Raw genomic sequence first — 24,816 nt, 5'->3', positions numbered from 1 at the left:
TACGAGCTTGTTGCTTGACTGGGCAACCAACCTTGCCAAGAAATAGTTTCCTTGTTGCACTTTTGTTTTAGAGTTGCTGATTGGTTGTTTCTACTTCTTTTGCTAAGCTGAACATAAGATAAGTCCTATGTATCAGCTGCTAGGAAGAATTCCTCCTTCCTGCTTTAAATAGTTGGATAAGTAGACACCAATGCCATCGGTTACATCTCCACGGCAGCTGAGTGATACGTGGAGGGGTCGGGTCTGCAGGAGAGCCACATGCCTGAGGCAACCAATGGGATCCAAAGGGGGTGAAAACGTCAGGAATCGAACTGGAAAATGGGATTAAATATGCAGGAAGCTTCAGCAACATACCAAAGGGCTAACAGACAGGAGTCACAGTGGCTGTTCAGCTCAGCGTGGAGGTCTGCTTGGAGAATCCTCGTCCCAAGGTCACCCACATCACGGCCTCCAGAGGAACTTCTGTGTCCTCGGTGTTCCACCTGCAATGAACACCGCTCCCCAGAGGTCCTTCAGTGTCACGCTTTGATGCCTGTTCCCTCGTGAATGCCTCGGTGGTGGTGGTGGTGGTGACACCGTCCCTTGAGTCAGCAAGCACTAAAACACCCAGCTGTGGAGAGAGGAGGAGGAGGAGGAGGAGGAGGAGGAGGAGGGCCGGGGCCTGAATGTCACTGCAGCAGCCACCGGCATCACTCGAGTCTCCCCCATCCTGCTGTCACCAGGGAGGAGGATGATGGTGACGGCTGGTCGCAGCATCACTGATGTTAGATCACATGAAACAACTCAACTTTAATTAATTAATCAGCCCAGAAGATCTCGTTTGTTTAATCTGTACAAAAAAAACACAAGTGTTAAAACAACTGTTGCTTGTGTGTTGGTGTGTGTGTGTGTGTGTTGTGTGTGTGTGTGTGTTTGCTGTGTGTGTGCGTGGCCAGCCAGGCTATTTCTTGGCTGCTGTTACCTGGCAACGCAGAGACTCCAGGAAGTTCCTTGTCCTCGCCAAGAAATGGTCCGCCACGTAACCCCTTCTTATAAAACAGCAACACTTTCACATTAAAAGATATTATTATAATAACTTTTAATTAGTGAGATTTAAAGACAGAGCCAGGTTAGCCGTTTCCTTCTCCACACGATTTGCTTTAAACTGAGCTACATTATCTGACAGTTTAATTTAAAAATTAAGATTTTGCTATACAAAATACTTCAAGTACACTCCGGTGTGATCAAATGAAAACTCTACCATAAATGAAACTTTTTACAAAGCTCATAATTCAAGTTTTTGAGGTTTTAATCAAACTGTTATGTTTATTACTGAGGTTGTAGTTTGTAGTAGTGTCAAACTGGACTGCATCATATTAAATATTAGATTCTGTGACTGTGTCAGCAAAAAACTGAAACTATTCTTCATAAGTTCCTGGCAGAGTTGTTATGTTGGATTGTACGAGTGCCTGTGAAGTAACTATCCAGTGACTGCTGAGTCGAGTTATTTCAATACGTTTTGGGATTTTACTGTTTGTTAGCAAAACAATCATTGTCAAAGTATCACTCTCAGTATTTTATGATTTTTACAAACAAATAAATGTGGAATAAATCAAAATAATCATCAGATTCATTCATAATAAAATTTCATTTACTAACGTCCTACAACTATTTAAAAATTAATAAAACACCAGCTAGACGCTAAACTAAATCCAACACCCTTGACCTTTAATACTGACTATTATCAGCTAAACGCTAAGCTTTTATTAGGTTAACACCAATCTAGGGGTCCGAAATGAAACGGCAAAGAAAGATCAGAATCAGAAACACTTTATTATCCAGGTATGTGAAACGTGCAAGACTCCAATTTTACTTTACTGTCAATGTACGTACACAGATATATGTATAATTAATATAATAATAATGCATTTTATTTTAAGGGTTTTTCTGAATACTCAAAGACACTGCAGCTAAAACACGGACAACAAGTTCGACAAGGTAAGTGCAAACACTATGCACGGGGCGCGTATAGGGGGGAAAAGTTGGGACAATACCAAGGACCCACGACTGACAGGACCCCAAAAAAAGGTAACACCAATATAAATTATTAAACCATCATCACTGAGTTTATACATTTCAAATAAAAATACTGAATTATCTCTTGTTTTTACGTGTTTTGGGCAGTAAAAGCTAAATAAAAAATTGCCTTTAGCACATTTCTATGGTGGCTTTTAATCTTGCATCAAATAGTGAACTGCACTGCAGACTGTATGCAGACTTGCATGCATGTACAAAGCACCAGCAGCTGCGCAGAGAGGGCCCAATTTGATTTTTTGGTTTTCCTGGCGGTGCCCCTGACTATGCACATATATACATATAAATATATATATATACATATATATCTAGGAGTGTATGTGTGCGTAAACAATAACATAACATCTATAGATAGTGCAAAGCATGCTATAAAATATGTGTAGACTGTGTATGAGTGATGATGTTTACATGTTTTACAGGCACAGGGATTGTTCCTGACACTGTGATGTTAACTGTTCATCAGTGTGATAACCTGAAAAGGTGATCTGTGTTTGTGTTATCCTCCAGAAGACTGAAACCAGCTGACTGTCTCTGTTGTATTTAGCTGTCAGTTTTCTGCTCCGGCTCCACCACCACCACCCCAACTGTTCCTGGCTCATGTCCAAACTCCTCCGAGCTCTTTGTAGGAGTGACCTTTGCAGAGGCAGACTGACAGACCGGATCGGGCTCGGGTGGTGTGAGCGGTTGGTGTCGGTGTGTGTGGTGCTGGCAGCAGCAGAGAGGCCGCCCCGATGTGTTTATCAGGCGGGAGTCACACGTCAACATCTCTTTGTAATGAGAAAAATAATCTGTGATCTGTCATGTGCCAGTCAGGCTTTGGTCGTGCACGTTTAAACTGATACCTGGTGCTGCTTTTTGCTCTTTTAAATAATGTCAGAAATATAAATAACCAGATCTAAATCTGTAAGATCCTTATGTAAATGAACTGCCTGTGATAAATAACAGAACATCTTAATGTCAAAGCAGACTGTGTATGATGATGATCTATGCCATATCCAGAAATACAAGCAGAGTGAAAGGTCTCAGTGACTGATGGCGACTCTTCAGGAGGTCCTGCTGTTTCCATCGGCCTCCTCTGTGTCTTACGTCCATGGAAACTGCTCTGTGGACACAGAAAAGTTTGTTTACTGCTCCTGTTTGTTCGTCAGTGGGTACGCAACGACTCAGTCGAAGAAGATTTTTAGCAGACATAAAACTTTTTTTTGGGGGGGGGATATTTTTAGTGAGCTATTCTTACATCCGCTTGATTAATTTTCACTCTCTGCGCTTCAGCTGGAATAAAATGTTCTCCATCTCTGAACATAACTCAGTCACCAGTGCCTAAAGGGCGATTTCAAAGAGTGATGTGACTATTTAAAACATTTATGTCTTTCGTCAGTGACACAGTTTTATTGTTTATTATCCTCGTTGGTTGTTACCTAACCAGCAGCTACTTTCTTGTCCTGGGGTCTAAAATAATCAATATTCATGTTCAGTGCACCTTAAAACCAGAACAATTAACAGTAAATTAAAATAAATAAATAAATAAATGTCAGAACCCAAAATCTCATACAAGTAAAATAGAAAAAAATATACAGAAGAAGAAAATTTGCTAACAAATATACTATTATATTACTAATATATTATTTTACTAATTCACTTTGTGGACGTATCTTGAAAACAATAAAAATAAAAGTATAAAAAGACTATTATTATTATTATTATTATTATTATTATTATTATTATTCTTATTACTAGTTTTATTAAGATTACTTTTTACTTCACTTAATAACTTAAATGATAATAATAATAACAATTATAATAACAATTATTATTATTATTATTTATTTTTTAAAATATTTTTATATATACGGTTTCCATGGTGACCGAAGCGTGGCTCTGATTGGTGGTGCGTGTTTTTGGCGCCACCCCGTGGTGAGTTGTGCGCGTGTCACCCCATCTGCCCCGCTCTACTCTCGCGGGGTTTGAGGCGCTTAGCAACCTCACAACTTGTATCCTTCTCTCAGCCAATCAGGAGCCAGCGTGAGGCGAGAACGGGCCAATCACAATCGAGGATTTGGGCACCAATTTAAAAAAAGCGAGCAGCGGACGCTTCCTCGTTTTGTTACCTGGCGAAGAAACGTTTGGTTTGTTTACATCGGTAACAAATCACCGGAGCCGGTAAATGAAGAGACTAACTCGGGCAGTCACCGGGTTAAAGTTGATGTTGAACTAACGTCGAGTGTATCCTAGCAACGGCCGGTTTATAGTAGCTAACGTTAAGTCACGTAACTTACCGTTAAGATGCCGTCCCGTGTGGAGGACTACGAGGTGCTGTACACGATAGGCTCCGGTTCTTACGGAAAGTGCCAGAAAATAAGGCGGAAATCTGACGGGAAAGTGAGTAACGTTCATGTTTACGCGTTTAATCTGCTCACCTGTAACGCCAGGTAACGTTAACCGTTCGTTACCGGATAAAACGTCACACCAACGGTAGCTCCAGGTGACGTTTAAACCCTGAACTACGTCACCGAGCGTTAATAATAACAATACAGTGACTTTGTGATGTGTTTAGGTATCAGTATGCTGATGTTTTTAGCACTAAAGTCTTGTCAGCACAGGTGAGGCTGATTAAAGTTGGATAATTAATCAAATTATAGCAGCTTCTTTTAATTAAGGTGTTCACACAGGCATTGACACACATTAATTATACATATTTAAGCACTTTTATTTTGCTCCTAATGTGATAATTGACCTTTTTTCAGGTAAACACAGGTGTTTCCAATGATACTAATTTATGTTAGGGAGTGTGCTGCACTAAATGGAACTGAACCTTAATTAGTACCATTGGAAACACCTGAGCTGACCTCACTTTCATGTCCAATTTGCTGCCTTTGCCCAGCTTCATAACCTAAACTGAGTATATTTTAGTGGTTATAAACTTTGACCCACTGTGGATACTGTTAATGAACATTTAGATATTATGCAACCGACTTTAAGACTAGTTATAAACTACATCCGTTGTGACTGACATCACTGATTTTAGATTTTTGAGCTTCGTCCTCGTTATTTAAGCCACTTTTGTCTCGTAGATCCTCGTGTGGAAGGAGCTGGATTACGGCACCATGGCGGAGAGCGAGAAGCAGATGTTGGTGTCGGAGGTGAACCTCCTGAGGGAGCTCAAGCACCCGAACATAGTGCGGTACTACGACCGCATCATAGACCGGGGCAACGCCACGCTGTACATCGTCATGGAGCACTGCGAGGGCGGGGACCTGTCCAGTCTCATCACCCGATGCATCAGTGAAAGGTGACGGCCTGATTTTTTGTGTTGAAATGACTCGTGTGTGTCTCTCCGCCTCACATCAGTGCTGCAGAATTAAGAGTGTGTTTGTTTTTAATCATGGCAGGCGTTATTTAGAGGAGAAGTTCGTCCTGCGAGTCATGGCACAGCTCACATTGGCCCTGAAGGAGTGCCACAGGCGCAGTGATGGCAGGGCCACGGTTCTTCATCGAGACCTGAAACCAGCCAACATCTTCCTCGACATCAGACAGAACGTGAAGCTCGGAGACTTTGGCCTGGCGAGGATCCTGAACCATGACACCAGTTTTGCAAAGACCTTTGTGGGGACACCTTACTACATGTCTCCGGTGAGTTGTTCGGTCCTGCTGTGTTGAGGTCCTGCTGTGGTTTTTAACCTAATTAATTTACAACATCTCTTTCAGGAACAAATAAACCGGATGTCTTACAACGAGAAGTCCGATATTTGGTCACTGGGATGTTTGCTGTATGAGCTCTGTTCGTTATCGTAAGTTTTCTAACTCCTCTGCTTTAGCTGATCTCCCCAGCATGCCGGTTTGTTGACTGTGCCTCTGACGTTCTTCCATGCAGCCCTCCGTTTACTGCATACAACCAGAAAGAGCTGGCAGAGAAGATCAGAGAGGGGAAGTACCGAAGAATCCCGTACCGATACTCTGACGAGCTGAACACCTTGCTCAGCAGAATGCTCAACTTGAAGGTTACAAATGAACTATTCATCACTCTCACTTTGTCAGAAAGCTTAATTGTGCTACCGTTATTCTATTAATCTGTTTCTCTGTTGCCAGGACTATCTGAGGCCCTCCGTGGAGGCTATTATCCAGAGCAGCCTGTTGGCTGACGCTGTCGCCGAGGAGCAGAGGAGGGCACAGGCGCGACTCCGCAGGAAGTCGGCGGACTCCGACTGCCCCCTTCACAAGCCCGCGGAGCCAACGCCGCCCTCGGCCGCAGAGCTCAGACTCCGGGAGCAGGCACTGCGAGACAGAGAGAAGGCGCTGAAGGAACGCGAGGAGAGGCTGGAGCGTAAGGCTTTTATTTATACTCCCACTGTGGCCTGCTCACGGGACAGCGTGACGACCTGGAAAAACATTCAGAGCCGCTGATGAAATTTTGTCAATCATTGTTCAGCTGTAAATAACTTTGTATTTATCTTTGGTTGTATAACGTTAACTGTCACAGCACATGTTCTGCAGGTAAACAGAACAGTTCAACAGGTTTGTTGATGTTGTGTGACTTGTTCTTGACTCTGTAGCACCACACATACAGCATGCATGCATCTCAAGTATGTGCAAATAAGGAAGGTGTTGGTGTCGCATGACAAATAAGTGCTACAAATTCCAAAAATAATATTTATTTGTTTCTTCTCTCAGAACGAGAGCAGGAGCTCTGTGTTCGTGAGCGACTGTCGAATGAGAAGCTTGCCAGGTAAAAACTTTAAGAAGGCTACAAATGAAACACGTCACGCTCACACATGTCGTCCTTTGCCGGCGTCATCAGTTGATTGGTACAAATCTTCCATTTCAGAGCCGAGGGTCTGCTGAGGAATTACAACCGTCTGCAGCAGCAGAGGAACCTGTCGCCGTTCTGCGGCAAAGATCTAGGTATGGGAATCGGACGGAGACCTCTGGACTTCCTGAACTGAGCATTGTTTCTGTTTTTAGAATGTGCAAGACTTAATTTATTTATTACTTTTTAAATCATGTTAATAATGCTTTTATACACAAATAAAGAATTCAATGAACTCTGCATTTTTTCCCCACATGTTTTTAAATAAAGAATTAATTTCATGTTAGACACCTGACACACTGACTCCTTGCTGTTTGGTTCCAGATGAGGAGAGCCTCTCTCCCGGCAAGAAGAAGGTCCACTTTGCCGGTGAGAGCAAAGAGAACCGGCGTCCCGAAAGTCGGCAGGGTGCGACGTCCCAGGAGCTGATTTTGAGGAGGCTGCAAGTGGCCAATCTGCGCGCTCAGACACTGAATGAAGTGGAGAAGAGCTGTCAGTTCAAGAGCAAGCAGATACTCGGCATCCGCTGATCATATAGACATCACTGTCTGATTTGTGACTGAATGTGAAAGCTGTGAAAGAAGTCGTAATAACTGGATGTAAATAGTTTTATTTATGTGATAACTTAGCAGCTAAATTATTCAATCCAGTGTTTTGTTATATTTCAAACTTTGTAGTGTCAGTTTGTGTAATTTGATGTGAATGTGCTGTATATTCTTGCTTTATGTGTGAGTCAGTTTTGTGTCAGACTGTGGTAATGGAGATAAAAGGGCAGCTTCTTTGATGACTTAGATCTGTAACAATGCAAGAAGTTATAAAAACTTCAATCATCCTGAATAAAAAAATGTTTCCAAAGATGCTCAGTATGCATAAATATCTGATATATACAGTATTTATAGTTTGGTTAGATGTGTAACATCACAAATGTATATTAAAAGGATTTTAGGGAACTCCTCTGTAGTGACTCAAAACAATTACTCAATGATATTAGTCTTGTAATCACCATAACAGTTCTCCACACTCTGAGTGTTTCATCAGGACAGATAACTCCCACAAGGGGTCATCAGTTTCCCATGAATGTCACAGTGATCACAGGGAACAGCAACCAGCCTTCACAACTCGCAGCTTTGTTCTTGATTAATGGCAGATAGAAGGGTTTAGTTAAGGACAGTTGTATTACATCATGTTTTTTTTTTTTCAATAAACAGCTTCCAGGTGATTAAATGAAAAGATTAAATGTTTCCAGCAATGATTGCTAAACCCAATTATTTACTTTTTTTTTAAAAAAGTACAAAGATGTAACTACATTTGGTTTAATTCCATTAAACACTGTTGAATATCTTCTAGTGATCAAGTACTTCAAAACAAAATTAAATCATAGGCGGAGTAATAACTGACAAGACATTTAAATTATTATTAAAAGACTGTTTGAAGTTTTACTGACAAACTTTAAAAAAAGGAACAACTTTAGACTGTATGCATCTTTAATTTTGTATTATTATTTTTTATTTTATTCAATTTTTATACTATCTATCTATATTATAGATCTATCTATATTATAGATAGATCTCACTGTTTATACTGCTAATTTTCCATATTTATACTGTCTATATCTTTTAAATTTGCCGTATTTTTCTTAGATATCTTTTAACCTGTATATATAATTTCTTTTTTATAAATATATTTTTATATTTTATGTAAATTGTCTTTTGCACCAGGGATATGTGGGAAACAATATTTAATTAGTTTAGATTAGATTAGATTAGATTAGATTAGATTAGATATACTTTATTCATCCCACCACCACTGTTACAGCAGCAGAGGAAAGTGTAGCATACACTACAGAATTTAAAAAAAAGTAGAAAAGGCACAAACAATAAACAGACAGAAATTTCTATAACCTACACAATAAACACGAGAAACAATCAACCTTCAAAAAACTGAAGGATAACAGTGGCATGATATATAAAAAGAGTATTGTGATGTAAAGTGACCATGATACAAATAATACCTGCAAGGTATAAATGAAATAAAAATAGCAATGAGAAAAAAATAATAAATGAGAATAAAATAATAAAATAAATATCGTATTTATTTTTTTATTTTATTTATTATTTTATATATATTATTGTTTATTATTTAATATTATGATATTATTTAAATCCTCTGTCTTGACTTTTTAATTTTATAATTTTATAAATAATGAGGAAAATATAATAAAAATTAAATTAAAATTGATTAATTAATAAAATAAATCAGTTATTTCTGATAAACGCGGATCGATTAAGGTCACTATCGCGAGACTACAGTTGCTAACGGCGTGCGTAGCAACCGCCGTTGTCTGGCTCGTGCGCTCCACCTACAGCACGCGAGACTTGCACGAATTCGACCAATCGGCTTCCACCTCGTGACCTCTCCACCAATGAGAACCAGCGCGTGGGGGCGGGGGGGGGGGTTAGTGGAGGCGTGTCCTCGCGGCGCCGTGTTCCGTGTGGAAAGTTTACCGGCTCGGGTGCAAAGTTTCAAACCGTCTGCAAACCGGAGCTCATCCGCGAACGTCGGTGAGGAACCTCGGCTTTAACTCGGAACCGTCTCCCCCCTCTTCTTTGGATTTTAATCCCTCCGGTCCGGTCCCGTCGTCGTCGCCACTTCTGAAGCCGAGTGATGCTGCCGTCCGCCGGATGAGAGCCGCGAGAGAAGCCGCCGTTAGCCGTTATTGTCTCGCTTAGCTTCCCCCGTGAGCCGTTAGCTCGGAGCTGCTAAGCTCGAGCCGGAGAAACGACGTTTCAAACCCGAAACTCGACGCCGAGGAACCGGGATCATGGCTTGCGAGCCGAACCGCGTCCGGCTGCTGTGCATGCTCTCGTTGACGTTCGGGTTCTTCATCGTGGAGGTGGTGGTGAGCCGCATGACCGCGTCCCTGTCGATGCTGTCGGACTCCTTTCACATGCTGTCGGACGTCATCGCGCTGGTGGTCGCGCTGGTCGCGGTGCGATTCGCCGAGAAGACCCACGCCACCAACAAGAACACGTTCGGCTGGATCCGGGCGGAGGTGATGGGGGCTCTGGTCAACGCCGTCTTCCTCACGGCGCTGTGCTTCACCATCGTGCTGGAGGCGGTGGAGCGCTTCACGGAGCCGCATGAGATCGAGAGCCCCGTGGTGGTGGCCGGGGTCGGCGCGGCGGGGCTCCTGGTCAACCTGCTCGGACTGTGCTTGTTCCACGGGCACGCCGGCGGAGGCCACGGGCACTCCCACGGAGGAGGAGGTGGTGGAGGTGGTGGTCACTCTCATGGGAAAAAGGACAAGAGGGGAAAGTCCCAGAAGGCTGGGAATGGATCATCAGGAGAGGAGACCAACAACTTGGTGGGGAACCACAACAGCCCGAGAAATGGTGAGTGTGCCACAAAATGACTGATTGTCACATTTTAATCTGACATGCCAGACCTTATCTCCACTGTTAGGTTGTGTAATATCTCCAGTGTCTCATGAAGACCCCCCTCCACCTCCTCCTCCTCCTGCTCCTGCTGCTGCCTACCTGAGTGACTAATCACTGTTTCTTCTATCATCCACACATCTGCTTTGTTATCAGATACATATTTCATCAGCTCGTGGGTTTGATCACCGTCTGTTTACTTGCTTCATGAACGACGAAGAAGAAGCAGCTCGTGTTGAGAAACACGAAACAAGCCTCGTCTTGTCTCAAGCCCTGGAGCCCTCGTGCGTTTGTGAGACTCGTACGCCTGTGATAACCTGATTGTCGTATTTCAGTGTCCGGTTACCGCGAGCAGGAGCGGCTCATGTGTCTATCTGTTGTGGTCAGATGAGAATTTATTGCACAATAAACACACAGACCCTCCTCCTCCTCCTCCTCCTCCTTTCTCTTCCTCCTCCCTTGGACTTCCGTCCGAGCGCCCATCCTCCAACATCCAACCTCTCTCCTACAGAAGACCACGTCTCCCCCCTCTCCACACACTGTAGGCTACATTCAATAAATGCAGGCTATACCCCCACCACCACCATCACCACCACCTCCTCCGTTACTAGGTCATACATCAGTGTAACCGCGGAGTCGACAGCCCCAGCCACACCATTAGCCGTTGATGAATGACCCCGGTGGGCGTCCCCGGGGGTTGGAAGCGAGCGCGAGCAGCCGCTGCTCAGGTGCCGTTCCCCTCAGATGTGTGTACCCTGCCTGCACTAACTAATTTTTTTTGGCAAGTGTTTTTTTTGTAGGAATCACATAATCCAGCATGGCTGTCTTGAGCAGTTAAAAAGCACAGACTCGGTCACAGGAGTGAGTCGTCTCCCGCAGCGAGAGCAAGAACAGAAATCACTAATAAGTTAATGGAGCGAAAGTCTTAGCGGGGTTGTCCTTAGTCACCCTCTTCTTGCCTCCGATGAGTTCTCAGTGCTTTTTTTGTTTCAAGTTTGAAAACAACTTGTGCTTCAACCCCCCCTCCTCAAATGATGTAACCGGACAGTTTGTCACCGGGCTGTTACTACCTCAGGCTAATTTGTTACAACTTCGCACCATCGTGAGCTGCTTGTTGATGTTCCGACCGTTTCTGTTTGAGCTGCACTCTGTTTGTGAATGCTGCATTTAGTATCTCGGTGTCAAAGTCCAGCCGCTTATTAAACTTTGACTTCATGTTCCCCTAAACCGGGCTGACCTCTTTTTGTTTTTATCTCCAGAAATCAGCTGTAAAGGCGACACGGGAGGAGTGCAGATGAACGGCAACACCCACTACGAGGAGATGGACCATGACCACGACAGCGACTCGCAGCTCAACATGCGCGGGGTCTTTTTGCACGTGCTGGGCGACGCCCTGGGCTCCGTCATCGTGGTGGTCAATGCCATCATATTTACCTTCGTGTGGAAGCCCTGCGTGGCCGGCGAGATGTGCGTGAACCCGTGCGTCAACAGCCACAGCACAGACCACCAGCACGTCAACCACACGCTGGTCGACCTGCTGGACGACCCCACCATGGCGACCAAGTTCGCCGGCCCCTGCTGGGTTCTTTACCTGGACCCCACGCTGTGCATCATCATGGTGTGCATCCTGCTGTATACGACCTACCCGCTGCTCAAAGAGTCGGCCCTCATCCTGCTGCAGACTGTGCCCAAGCAGATCAACATACACCGACTCAACGAGCGGCTGCTGAGCCTGGACGGCGTCCTGGCCATCCACGAGCTGCACATCTGGCAGCTGGCCGGCAGCCGCATCATCGCCACGGCGCACATCAAGTGCCACGACCCCACGTCCTACATGGAGGTGGCCAAGCGCATCAAGGACTTCTTCCACAACGAAGGCATCCACGCCACCACCATCCAGCCCGAGTTCGTCACGTTCAACTCGGAGTCTCGAGACTCCCTCTGCGAGCTCTCCTGTCGGACTCAGTGCGCCCCCAAGCTGTGTTGCGGCTCCGCGGACAAACCTGGCTCTGATAAGAAGACCAACAGCGACTGTAGGGCCGCCTCCGCCGCCACCGGTGACTCAGGGCTGGAGGTGATTATTGAGACCCCCGAGCGAGATGCGGCCGTTCAGGTGCGCCCTCAGTCGGGGGTGTCTGAGGTCATCATCACTAGAGAGGTGGAGTCGTCTCTGTGAGATGGAGAGGACGGAGAGAAACAGAGGAGTCATGGACAAGGAAATAATTTTCCATAGCCTTTTATTCTCTGTCCTTGTTGTGGCTGAATCCTCTGTGTTCATGCATTTGAGCCGTTCCTTTCCATCTCTTCTCTCTCTCTCTGTATACCTCTTTCCATTCCCCGTCATATTCCATCCCAAGCCTCTCCTCCTCTACCACTCACCCTCCCTCCCTCCCTCCCTCCCTCCCTCCTGTTGCCCTGGCAGTATGGTGGCGATGCATGTTGGGGGGTTCACTGACCTTCTCTCCTCCAGGACTGGAGCGAGGCCTGCATGAGTGTCCCCTCATTAGCACCGTGTCGTGATGCGTCATCTCGTCTCCCTCCTCCTCCTCCTCCCTCCATGGTGTGTCTGTGCCAAAGCTTCTCACTGCAGGACCGAAGGGATCTGAGAGACGTCCTCTTCTCCACACAAACACACAAAAACACACATGCAAGTCGGAGCACACATCACTAGGTTATCCTGTTTTAGCCTATGGACCTGTTGGCGAAGAGTCTACGGTTTTTTGTTTTGTTTTGTTGTTGTTTTTTTTGCGTAGGCTTTGAGCAGATCTATTTTCTTACCCTCTGGCCCCAAATGGAAGAGTATTGTATTGCATACTAATTTAAAGTATTTAAGTTATTAGAAATTATCTATTTCTCTCTGTAGATGCTGTTTGTAATTAGTTTGGATGATAGAAACTTTTTTTTTTTTTTTGCAATTTCTCTGTCTTGGATTTCTTTTGGACAGAATCATCTATGCTGTAGTCAGTTTTCCTTTTTCAAGATGCGATGTTTTATAATGATTCAAGACTTTTTTTTTTTTTGTTTTTCCTCTTGGCCTTGACTCAGTTTTTAATTGCAGTCATACGTTTGGATACAAAAGCTGTTTCAACACCTCTCTCTCTCTCTATCTCACCTTGCCTTTTTAAAACACAAACAAACTGCTGTGGTATATTAGCACTAGTCGACAAAAGTGTAACCGAAACTTCTCGCGGCGGGCTCGGTCAACTAATTAAAAAAAAAAACATTCATTCACAAATTCGATGCCTTGCGAGCCAGAGGGTTGGTTCTGTCGTGAAGCACTGTTTGCCAGTATGAATACTGAAACACTATTCCCTGTTGGAATCTATGACGATGGCTGTTTTTTATTGGTTGAAAATCCTCATGAATGTGTTTGGTACCATGTCACAATCCATGCTGACGGAGTTTTTATATTTCCAGGAAGCTCTACTATGTTTGCATGACCAAACCGAGACCTGGTGTTTAACTTTTTTTTCTTTTTTTTTTTAGGAGCTCCACCGGGAGCTTCAGTTGCTGCTTACCAGCTCTCGCCTGGTATCCCCTGACATTACTCATAACTGTGTAGGGAATGACTCATGTGATAGCTTTTCTGTTCTCTGCTCTGGGCGGCTGAGCAGGCTGGGTTTTTTTTTTTCTGAAATCGAAGTCCATATGGTGGCCTTTAAAACACTCACTCATCACCACAGATATCTTTTAAAGGTAACAATCCATAGATGCGTTTTCAGATTTCCACTCCTGATTTAAATGTGTATGCAATATAGAACTATGTGCTGGGAAATGTATTTTGACGCGTTCCTTCATTTGTAATGTTCGGTCACTTTTATTCTGTGTCTTTTAAGACTTGAGCTCTATGTGCAAATTGAAAAAAACAAGTGTTTTTGTTAATTTTAGATATGACATGTCAACTGATGTGTTTTTGATATACTATATATCTACAGTACCTGTCCAATGTGTCATTGTGAAATAAAAGAAAAATATGGCTGTTTGGTACAGTTGATGAGCCCAAATGTGTCTTTTGCCTTTTATTCTTTTTCTTCTGTGACCCCCTTTTTTTTTTTTTTTAAATCAAAATAAATTAGTTATTTATTTAGCTCTAATCCAAAGAAGAAGGAGGTTGAATAGGCAAGAAAATTGATCAAACGAGGGAAAGTTTAAAATCAAGAAAAAGCCAAGGTAGCAAATGTGTTTTTAAAGATTTAAACTGTCTTAACTGACCAAATTGAATACCCCTCACCTCAACCTTCATTATCAAGCGTGTACGAGAAATTATCGCGGGCACGAAATGTCAAATGTCCCCAGTGTCTGGCTTGTCCGTACTGTGGAAACGTGGTGGTTCTGTAGATATAAAATACACTAATGATATAAATATCATATTTTCTGCCAGTAGACCCTCATACAGCTCACACACTGGACCTTTAAGATGCTTTTCAGAGATGACTTGGCTTTGCTGAGACTTTGCGGGAGGCTGAGTTGAGAAACAACTCAGAGCCAATGGTGCGAATTTGAAAGTGGCTTAACTGAAATTGAAACTTGGCGACAGTTTCTCCAAAGTGCCGATACAAACTGAGCTGTTGTTGACTTTTGCCTATTAAATCCACTTTAGCCACAGAAGTGTAAAGCAGATTAAAGAGGTTTAAAGAAGCAGGGATTGTGTACAGGGCAGCTTAACTTTATTACAACCAGCCAATATTCCAGTTTCCTGTAAAAGACCAACTAGAGAGTACATATCTGCTCTTTAACACATGTCTTATAAGGAAAATATCAGGACCCAAGAGGAAGAATTCTAAAAATTCAATTGTATCTGTGACTTTAAACATCAAACTATGATTCAGGATGAGGATGTTCTAGTGATGATTATACTTTGTAATGATTGTTGGGTTGATTAGTCAACCACAGAGGTGTTGATATAACATCATGCACTCAACTATGAGAACTCACAGAATAAACGAAACAAAACATACAAAGTATGCGGAAGTAGTGACAGCAGGGTGTTCCTCAAGGCTCTGTGCTTAGACCCCTCTTCTTTACCATGTCCATGCTCCCCTTTGGTCCCCCTAAGGCCTTTGCTTCTGCTGCTATGCAGATGACACCCAGCTCTACCCCAGCACTAAACTATCCACTCAGCTCCTCCCCACAGTCCTGTGCCAACTGCCTGCATGACATAAACACTACTCAAGCTAGACAGCAGTAAACTTGAGCTCATCGTTCTGGTTCCAAAGGTGCTACTCTCAAAGGTTGGATTTCACACTCATTAGTCTCACATCACCAAATCAGCTTTGTTACACCTCAAAAACACCTCCAGACCTCAGCCATCACTCTCAGACTCTCTTTCATCACCTCCCATCCTGGACTATTAAAAGTTCTTTCCAGGGTAACCAGCAAAGCCCTGGACAGGCTCCAGTATGTGCAGAAATCAGCTGCCAGGGTTTTCACCCGCACCGAGCCCTGGCAACACATCACCCCCACCCTCGTCCACCACCAGTAACTCCCAGTGAAGTCCTGCATTTCATTGCAAAATCCTCCTTCTCACCTGTAAATCTCTTCATGCCCTTATCTGACCTCCTTCACCCCCCAGACTTTTGGGGGACCCCCAACCTTCTGGTCCTCCATCTTATCTACTGAGCTACATCCATGGTGACCTTAAAAAACCTCTGAAATCTCTGTTAATGCTGCCATCCTGCTTTACACTAATACTATTATTTTACCATTCATGTGCTATTGGTTTATCTCTTACATGTAAGGGCTCTTGGGTCTTGAAAGACTCTATAAATACAAGTCATAAGTAAAAGTCCTGCATAGAAAAATGTCCCCTCAACGGCCCCTCATAGTGTTATTATAAGAATAATGTTATGCATTAACTACTTCATTAAGTGTTAGACTGATTAATCTGCAAAAACCTTTATCATATAATGTCTAAAAAGTTTTTACGGTGCAGTAAGAATGTTTTTAATCTGCAATTTAAACCAACTTGTTTTAAAAATATTAAAGAAATCATCAATTTTCTGTCATTTATCTGAAGAGATGAGAGCCTTAAAAAAGCAATTTGCAGATGTCAAAAGTTCAAAGTATAATGTTTTCCTCCTAAATGTAGTGGGGTAGTATAAAATATAAATACAGTACTCTCACAACTTGATTTATGTACAATACTTTAGTGAAACAAATGTAAACAGGTAAGAATCATAATACAACAACAGGATTTAGTTTAAGGAGTTAAAGATATATCGCATCGATGAGAGAATTACTTGTCAAAATAGAAATAAGTTAAATGTTTGACCAGCACCAGGAAAGGCTATAGTAAATAATAACTCAACAGAGCCTGCAAACCTACAGTGGGAGTTTAAATCTCACTTGTGTATGAGGTGAGAAATTCAGCATGCATATAAAACTACATGCAAATTGATCTAGTGTTTAAGTCCAACAGGATATTTGTGGCTCATGTCTACAAAACCTCAGACTATCTAAACAGCAATAATGGTTAGAAGTAAATCTGACATGCTAAGCGTGAGTGACTTATGAAGTTGTCATGCTGCAATTACGTAAGTCCATAATTACGGCATTTCACAACTCCTCTCCGCGGTGTAAAGAGGCGGATACTGACTTAAAGCCTGTGGCTGGGTTTCAGTGGGAGTCTGGTGTGGCTGACGGAGCAGCCACCGGGCCGATGGGACTTATGTAAGAGGCCCCGGGGCATTCCAAAGGCAACAAGCACAGGGCTCTACCAAGCATTCCTCAGTGTAGCCGGCCCGTTCTCTCCTCACTCTCGATCCCTTTTCATGTGGACAGAAAGAGGTTCGTGCATGCTTTTTTGTGCTCTTTGTTGAAGGTGTTCTTTGCACCTTTACTGCAGCCTCATTGTATGCAATATGCAACAGCAAAGAGGGTCTGCATGCATCCAGTGCTGACGTCTAAGTTGTATTATCTCTATTCATGTATTATCAACCCCCCCCCCCCCCCCCCAGAAAAAATACTGAAGTTATCAGTAAAATGTTCACGTCTTTTCCACCAAAATATCAGATCTTGTAATACAATACCCGCTCGTAGCGACTATAGTATTAATAAACTTTAGTTTGTAGTTATGTTTAAGTTTGGTTAGAGTTTGGGGAAGATCATCATAGTGATTTCGTTAGGCGTCCTCCTCCTCCTGCTCTGGTGTCACTGCGTCCACTTCACCTGGACACTTTGCAGCGCCTCCTCCCCGCCCCACTCACCTGGCCCCTGACCCCGCCTCTTTCTTATCAGTTTATTTATGCGTTTTCTGAGCGCCAACGCAAAGAAAAAACGTGTCTGCTAACGCTATCTCACTATCAGACTAAACTCTGACAATATATTAGTGACAATAACAAGTCGTAGCTTCGCCGAAGCGAGGAATGTTGCACAATCGTAAATGACAGAATCATCAAAATCTCAAATCCTTGTAAAATGAACGCATCAAACTCAAAATAACAATTTGTGCGATGAAGCAAGTGTCATGATTTGTTCTGACAGTTGGACAGGACAGGACCCCCCGACCTCATACCACATAACTGACAATGTGGGATATTTTTAAGTCCTGTACCCTACAGTGTGTATATCTGTGTGTGTTATTGCACCAGGCCATCTGTCTCCCTAAATTTGTCCCTGGGATTTCCAAAACGGGGGGTGAGTTCATGGAGAGGTGGGGTGGGATGAATACTGCGGTTCACCTTTGCTAATACAGCATTTGTAGGTTCAACAGAGAGAGGAGACCACAAAAGATGATACATGAAACTTAACTTGACAAAGCCGGGCTAGCTGTTTCCCCCTGTTTCCAGTATTTGTGCTAAGCTAAGCTCATTGGCTTCCCACCGCAGCTTCATATTTAGTGTCGAGACGTAGCAGCTGCATCAATATGATTCACTCTCCCATGTGCAATAAAAAAAAACCACGTCGATTTTGAATCCATCAGATGAACTGAAGGAGTCGTGCCGTGTTGTAAGAGTCTGCAGCATTGTGAGACGACACAAAACACAGCGGTGCTTTGAGCTAAACGCTAACGTCAGCATGCTTACGGTGACAATGCCAACACGCTGATGTTTAGTGTGTCGGTGGATGGATTCTGTTTGCTTTTGGACAAAGCCGGGCTAGCTGTTTCCCTCTGTTTCTAGTATTTGTGCTAAGCTAAGCTAATTGGCTTCGTATTTACCCACATAGCAAAAATCTTTTGGCTTCGCTTTGGCCCAAATCTGGCTTGTCATTTTGGCAAGGTTATGGGGTGGATGTCTGGCCCATAAATGGCCCAAATTAGGAAAGCCAAAATCATACCAAAAGGGAACCAAAATTCACCCAAAACAAATTGTGGACTTCCAAAATATAGCCATAAATGTCCCAGAAGAGCCCCAAAACCAGCTGTTCCAATCTTCTGGCAATGCCATAAACATGCCTTAACTCAGCCATATATTGCTGGCGCCTCCTTATCTATTATGGATAACCCTAATCATACCACAGTTAAGCCAAAAGGCTTTCTTAATGCCAAAAATGCCAACTGTATGCCATAATACAGCCAAAATATTTGCTATCTGGGTACCGTACAGACATAAGAGACGTGTCAGAGGATGTCAAATTAGTGCTTTGAGGATATTATCTGTGTCAGAGGATGTCAAATTAGTGCTTTGAGGATATTATCTGCTTAAAATATTAGCTATAATAAACTTGAAGTGTCTGTAACAAACAGTACTGAAGGGCACATTGTAACATTTATGTATCCGTTCCTGCTGTGAAAGGTATTAATATGGTTCATACAGTGAAAACAATGTTTGCCCAGATTTGATTTTTAATGCATTAGATAAACTGAAGTGTCTTCAGCCTTGTTAACCGTCACAGGTTAGATGAGATGAGAGGGAAATGACGGATATTCAAATGATTCCCTTGAATAACATATATTTGAATGTTTCTTCAGTGCCTCCAACAACATGAACAAACACAACACAACACACAAAAATGTTTTCCATCCGTTGGAATGTTCTGGTTTGTTCGCAAAAAGCGTAAAGAGCAAAAATCAAAGGAGAAATCCGAGAAAAGAGACATGCAGTGGAAAAACCGAGGCAGTTAAAGAGAGGTTAAAACATTTCTCAGGGCCGAACTGTCGACTTCGATCAGTTCATGTCAACATCAAACAGTAAAGCTCTTGCTACTCTAGCAAAACACACACACACACACACACACACAGCTGCTTTTCATCCCCAAAGGCTGGTGACGACTTCATCATCACCATCATCGCTTTCTTTACAGGTTAAACCTGTTGTCAAGGGTAAATGTCTCTGTTCTCATATTACATTTCTTACACAAATACAGGTCAGACCAGAGTTAGGAGTGCTTGTGTGTATGTTTTGTGGTAGAACAAAAGCCAGTGAACGTTATTATCAGATTTGTAAATAACTTTTCTCTTTCTGTTATTGCCTCCATAGAGGCTGCTGAGCCCGGTTACATTGCCTGCATGCACAGCTCCTGTTCTGGCACGACACTAGCTCCACTGCAGTGTGAAAACCTCCTCTTCTTCTTCTTCTTCTTCTTCTTCTTCTTCCCGGTGGTCCAAACCATACATATAAAGCTCACCGTCCAGACATCCCGGCTATCAAAGCTCTAGTTTGCAACAGTTTACTTCACTGTCCACAGCATTTTTTCACAAAGTTACATAGTGCGAGGACAAAGAGTGAGAATGACAGAGACACCATTCATCTGATTACAAGTTAACGTTACACAAACACAGAAATTGGCATTATACTGCCATTAAGGCTGGAGGGTATGAGAGTAGAGTTCAATCAGGGAGTGGATTCAGTTTGTCTTCTGTCCTGTTATGAGAGAAAAAAGGGAATGAAACCGCCAGTGAAAGTGGCTGCGATCAGTAAACTCTGAGCCTTGTTTAGAAAGAAAGACTCCACTGTGTCATATAGTCCCATTTTCAGACAACAGACTGGGGTTTCACTGCTGCTGGGGTCAATTCACTCTCAATACAGTCCTTTCAGGAGCTGGATGGCAGCATTAACCTTTCATTTCTCCTCTGAGGGGCCTGACATGTTGAGAAATTAAAGTAAATCAAGCAAATTTTTTAAATATATGGATTAATAATGACTGGAGAACTTGTAAATGTAGATTTAAGTTGATGGAATATGTTTCATGGTTATATTTTCATAATGTTCTGAAACAAATACAGAAATACTGAACTGAAAAACGGACACGAGGAATAAAACAGCAGAACTTTGTTGTAGTAAAATGCTGAACAGTCTGATTCTGCGTGCGATGGTCAGTGTGTGGGCTGTAAAGATGAACTGGTTTTAATATTAAAGTCAGAATGACGCCGGTCGCTTGTTTCACTTCCTTTTTTTCTGCACTTTCTGTATGACACTTTGTATTCACTTCAATAAAATGTGAATCTTCCCATGACTCAGTAATTGCACTGAAACTTTCTCTTTATTAGGGCCCGAGCACGGCACGCTGGGCGAGGCCCTATTGGATTTCTAACGTTTAACGTCTAGATGTATGTTTTCGGAGGGGCCCCTCGCCACGGTTTCATCCACGTGTACGAAATTTGGAGGGAGTAGGTAACATACCGAGACACACAAAAAAGTCTCTTGGTGACCCGGGCTACAGTGAAGCGTACGGCGTCCAATTTTTGTCAAATTTGTCCTTTTCGTGTTTTTGGGTCATTTCCAGGGGTCGCATTTGATTGAACTCCTCCTAGGGATTTTATCCGATGCGTTTGAAACTTGCCGTGTGTGTTCTCAAGGCCTCGACAATGAAAAGTTATCAACATTATGAATTTTGAGGAAACTGTGTGGGCGTGGCCGTCCATAAAAAAGATTCAAAGAAGAAATCGGCAGGAAGCACCTTCTCAGAGCTGTCTGAAACTTCTTGTGGTTATTAAGACCGATGTCATGAACATTTCGACCTGCGCACATGTGCGAGGGCCCGACCATCGCTGCTTGCAGCTTTAATTTAACTTTATACCTGCTAATTTTCACTTTTTATTCACCCATTTTTATATATATTTATACCTCGTATTACTGTACTACGATTCTTTCATTTCTAAGCTTAGAAATAAAAACAAATATAATTTTTTCATCACTCTCCTTGTTTTCTGTCTTTCTTGTGTTTATTTATTCTCATGCTCGGCCTTCTGTTGGATCCTCTGCTTTGTTAACCTTGTTTTTAAAGGTGCTATATAAATAAAGTTATTATTATTTTTTTTAAATAAAGCTGCCTCATTTTACACCCGCAAGAAAATGTCTTATTAATTCGTTCCATCAGGATTTTATGATCTTTAGAAGTTATTTCTGCAATCACCTTATAACACTGCAAACATTAAACCGGAATAATAGTGTCACTTCATTCCTCTGATGCCACACACGTAAGATGAAGGACGTAAGACAGGGAGGTCCAAATCTTTGGCACACGGAGTGTAAAAACTACTATTACAACTACTACACTGCTGTCCTCTCCCACACTGCTCTCAGAGTGAAACAAGCTTTAATCTGACCACATGGCAGCTTCGTACTCACAAAAGACCTGACCGTCTTAGAGAGAGATTAGGAGGGCTGGAATGTTAACCAGCTCTCCGGTGGTGGTGGTGATGATGATGATCAGTGGGGGGAGAAGAAGTCTTCAAATCCTTTAAAATGCAAACGTCCAGGTGCTAAACTGACCTGCCTGCAGTCCTGTTGAAAGTGTTTGCCACATTAGGAATGAACTGAAGTGTTGAGCAGAGGGGGAATCAACATCAAGCAAGAAGATTACGGGAAAGTTTATCTTTTTATGAAAATGGGCACATCATGAATCATGAAATTTCTCAGCTTCAACATCCGACAGGTTGTTTTTGTGCTATTTGCAGTTAGAAATCTGGGATTGCAACGTTTCGGACGTCTTGTTTCTGTTTACATTTCACACAGCGGGCCAACTTTTTTGGAAACAAGGTTACTGAGGGGGAGGAAGTGTGTGAGAGGACTGACACAATAATGTAGTTTCCTCTGTGTGTGTGTGTGTGTGTGATAAAAACAAATCAAACTTTGTGTTTTCTCACTCTGAATGAAGGCGCTGGGTTAATGTTTCACCGACTGCACTGGCACTCGCCAGCCTCTCAGACTTTGATCACAGAGTTAAGAAGGTTCAACCAGCAGTAATGAATTCATCACTGATAAAAAATAAAAACTCTCCGGGGAAGGGAGAGGAGATGATCAACACCAAACACGCTCACTCTCACCCCATCATACGGTTATGCAATCTGCATACAGTGGAGATAAACGGCATCTTTAAACAGCCGTTATCAGCGAGTGTGAGGAGGGCTGCAGCAGCTCATCACGTTACGAGGAGACAGAGGGAATTAACTGCTGGATATCAAAGCTTGATTGATAATTTCAGTGTATAAACGGTCCTGCCTCCACGTGGCACAAGCACAGATTTCACATTAAAAGCCGACGGGAACAGAAAGTACAAGAGGTGCAGATAAAAATGTAGAAATTCTGAGTGAAAGTTACGCAAAATAGAAAGTTTGTTCTCTATTTGTGCACAGAAACGCAGCAGAAAGCACTAAGAAATAAAACAGCCTGTGTGTATGCAAAGTGATTTTATCCAAACTCATACATCAGTGTATAAACGGATGAATGCATTTCCTCTCCTTGCAAGTTATTTTCTCAGATTAATACAAAGTCCAATATAAATATAAAATCACATGTTGGAAATAATGAAGTACATGATGAAGCCTCCCATCTGCTGCTCCAGCAGAGTCTGTTACACACTTCTTAAAGAAAAATAAACAGGCTCCTGAAGGAAGTCTTTGGATCTTAACTGTCTTTCAAGTTTCTACAGTTATTTTAAGACATATCAGTGTTTTTTACAGTCGATGTATTTTCCTTCCTTCAGTGTTGACAACCAACCAAGTGGCAACCTCCACTCAGTTCCTCAAACGTCCACTTGAGGCTGGCTCCAGAAGTGAGTCAGTCTCCATAAGTCCCCATGTTTCACAGCAGAAATAAACATGTTTACAGCCTGGTACAAAAAACAGTTTTGGTCTCTGTAGCTAATTTCCCCGTTCATGACAACTGTACTGAGGGTGAATTTATATACAACTCACCTGTTCACATTATATTAAGGCTTAAAGTTATGCAGGATTAAGAGCGTGGACGCTTTGATTGACAGGTGGGTGTGGTCACAGGTGGCTTGTTTGAGCAACCATTGGCCTCTCTTCACATTTGTATGTTAAGTTTTGAGAAAATTGTGTAAAAATATGACGAGTGTCACATCATAACACAGTCTGCTCTCTCAGATTCAGGCGGTTTCACAGAAAGCTGCAAATATCTGAAACTTTCCTCTTTCTTCCTCTCTTCAGCTCTTGAATACCATAATCTCAACACATCGATGGCAACCAAAAACTATTGGGTGATAACAGGTAAACTGCTGTTGTGCATGCTCACACACACACACACACACACACACACACACACGCACACACACACACACACACACACATGCACATTTTGTTGTTGCAGGGTGTATATAATAACTGCCAAGAGGAATTCTGTGAAAACAGCAGTCTCTCTCTGCTCTCTGCTGGAAGTCCTTCCTAACCAGAACAGCACATAACGGACCCTCCCACATACACACACACACACACACACACACACACACACACACACACACACACACACTACAATACATACACACATCTCCTCGGCCATGTGATTGATGATTTTGGATATCGCAGGCTGCAGGGATGGAGACATCGGCCATTAGGTCCTCCACTTTGGTCCAGACTGAAATAAATTATAAGGTGGATTCCCATAAAATATTAGAATCCTTCTGACTTTTCCTCGAGTGCCATCACCGAGAGATTTGAACCAAGATCAGCATCTGCCCTCCGATTAAAAACAATGAAGGCTGCATCCACTCTCTGTCTGAAAGCACCTTCAGTCTTATTCCAAGATCAAGAATGAACTGTCAGTTGGACGACGCAGACGAGAAAACCTGCAACTGCATCTGGTGACATGCAAGCAAGCAAACACAGACGTGATTTTAAATATTTGGTCAGTGGCAGATAAACTGAGACGGGAGGAAGAAAAGAAAGAAAATCACCAACTGGAAACCAGTGAAGTGTCTGATAATTCACTGTTTGGACTCGTCTGATGTCTGCAGCTGCTGTCCCAGCATGCACTCGGTGGCAGTCCGTCAAAAGGAAAGTACCTACACTGATGAACATACGGTTTACATCGTCCGAGCCCGACCTGCATGTGTTTGAAACAAGAGAAACTTGGGACCTAACATGGAATCGACTTCAGCTGTGTCTGCATATAAAGGAGGATTACTGCTGATGAAGAAGCTCTGAACATTTTTTAATAATCTCACCTGATGAATATTTAATTTATCATTATGTGGAGAGCCTCTTTGTGCCGGTGTGCACTTCACCACACTCTCACCTTCAGCGCAAACCATTAGACAACTGTTCACAGGAAATATTTCAACTTTTTTGGGAGGTTGAATTGTTGCATTGTAATGTATCAACTT

General features: G+C 42.8%; 2 protein-coding genes across 2 annotated transcripts; both read left to right on the top strand.

Annotated features, from left to right (window-relative positions):
* Positions 1-4,086: 4,086 nt before the first annotated feature.
* On the top strand, positions 4,087-7,852 carry nek2 (NIMA-related kinase 2). Its single transcript, XM_027284689.1, has 9 exons — positions 4,087-4,452; positions 5,145-5,362; positions 5,463-5,703; positions 5,779-5,861; positions 5,945-6,071; positions 6,160-6,394; positions 6,742-6,796; positions 6,896-6,972; positions 7,202-7,852. Exons 1-9 carry the CDS (start codon positions 4,357-4,359, stop codon positions 7,405-7,407), a joined length of 1,338 nt encoding a protein of 445 aa, XP_027140490.1. The 5' UTR covers positions 4,087-4,356; the 3' UTR covers positions 7,408-7,852.
* Positions 7,853-9,163: 1,311 nt separating this feature from the next.
* Positions 9,164-14,338, top strand: slc30a1a (solute carrier family 30 member 1a). The gene is made up of 2 exons (XM_010747674.3): positions 9,164-10,269; positions 11,571-14,338. Exons 1-2 carry the CDS (start codon positions 9,699-9,701, stop codon positions 12,485-12,487), a joined length of 1,488 nt encoding a protein of 495 aa, XP_010745976.2. The 5' UTR covers positions 9,164-9,698; the 3' UTR covers positions 12,488-14,338.
* Positions 14,339-24,816: the final 10,478 nt, after the last annotated feature.

Source organism: Larimichthys crocea, chromosome XI (genome assembly GCF_000972845.2).
Source record: "Larimichthys crocea isolate SSNF chromosome XI, L_crocea_2.0, whole genome shotgun sequence".
Classification (NCBI taxonomy): Eukaryota; Metazoa; Chordata; class Actinopteri; family Sciaenidae; genus Larimichthys; species Larimichthys crocea.
Note: the sequence above shows the minus strand (reverse complement) of the source record. Positions and strands in the feature narration are given on the sequence as shown.

Coding starts and splice junctions, on each gene's coding strand:
- nek2 (XM_027284689.1), top strand. CDS start 4,357: ATGCCGTCCCGTGTGGAGGACTACGAGGTGCTGTACACGATAGGCTCC. Junction 6,395..6,741: donor ACGCGAGGAGAGGCTGGAGC/GTAAGGCTTTTA, acceptor TTCTTCTCTCAG/AACGAGAGCAGGAGCTCTGT. Junction 6,973..7,201: donor GTTCTGCGGCAAAGATCTAG/GTATGGGAATCG, acceptor GTTTGGTTCCAG/ATGAGGAGAGCCTCTCTCCC.
- slc30a1a (XM_010747674.3), top strand. CDS start 9,699: ATGGCTTGCGAGCCGAACCGCGTCCGGCTGCTGTGCATGCTCTCGTTG. Junction 10,270..11,570: donor CCACAACAGCCCGAGAAATG/GTGAGTGTGCCA, acceptor TTTTATCTCCAG/AAATCAGCTGTAAAGGCGAC.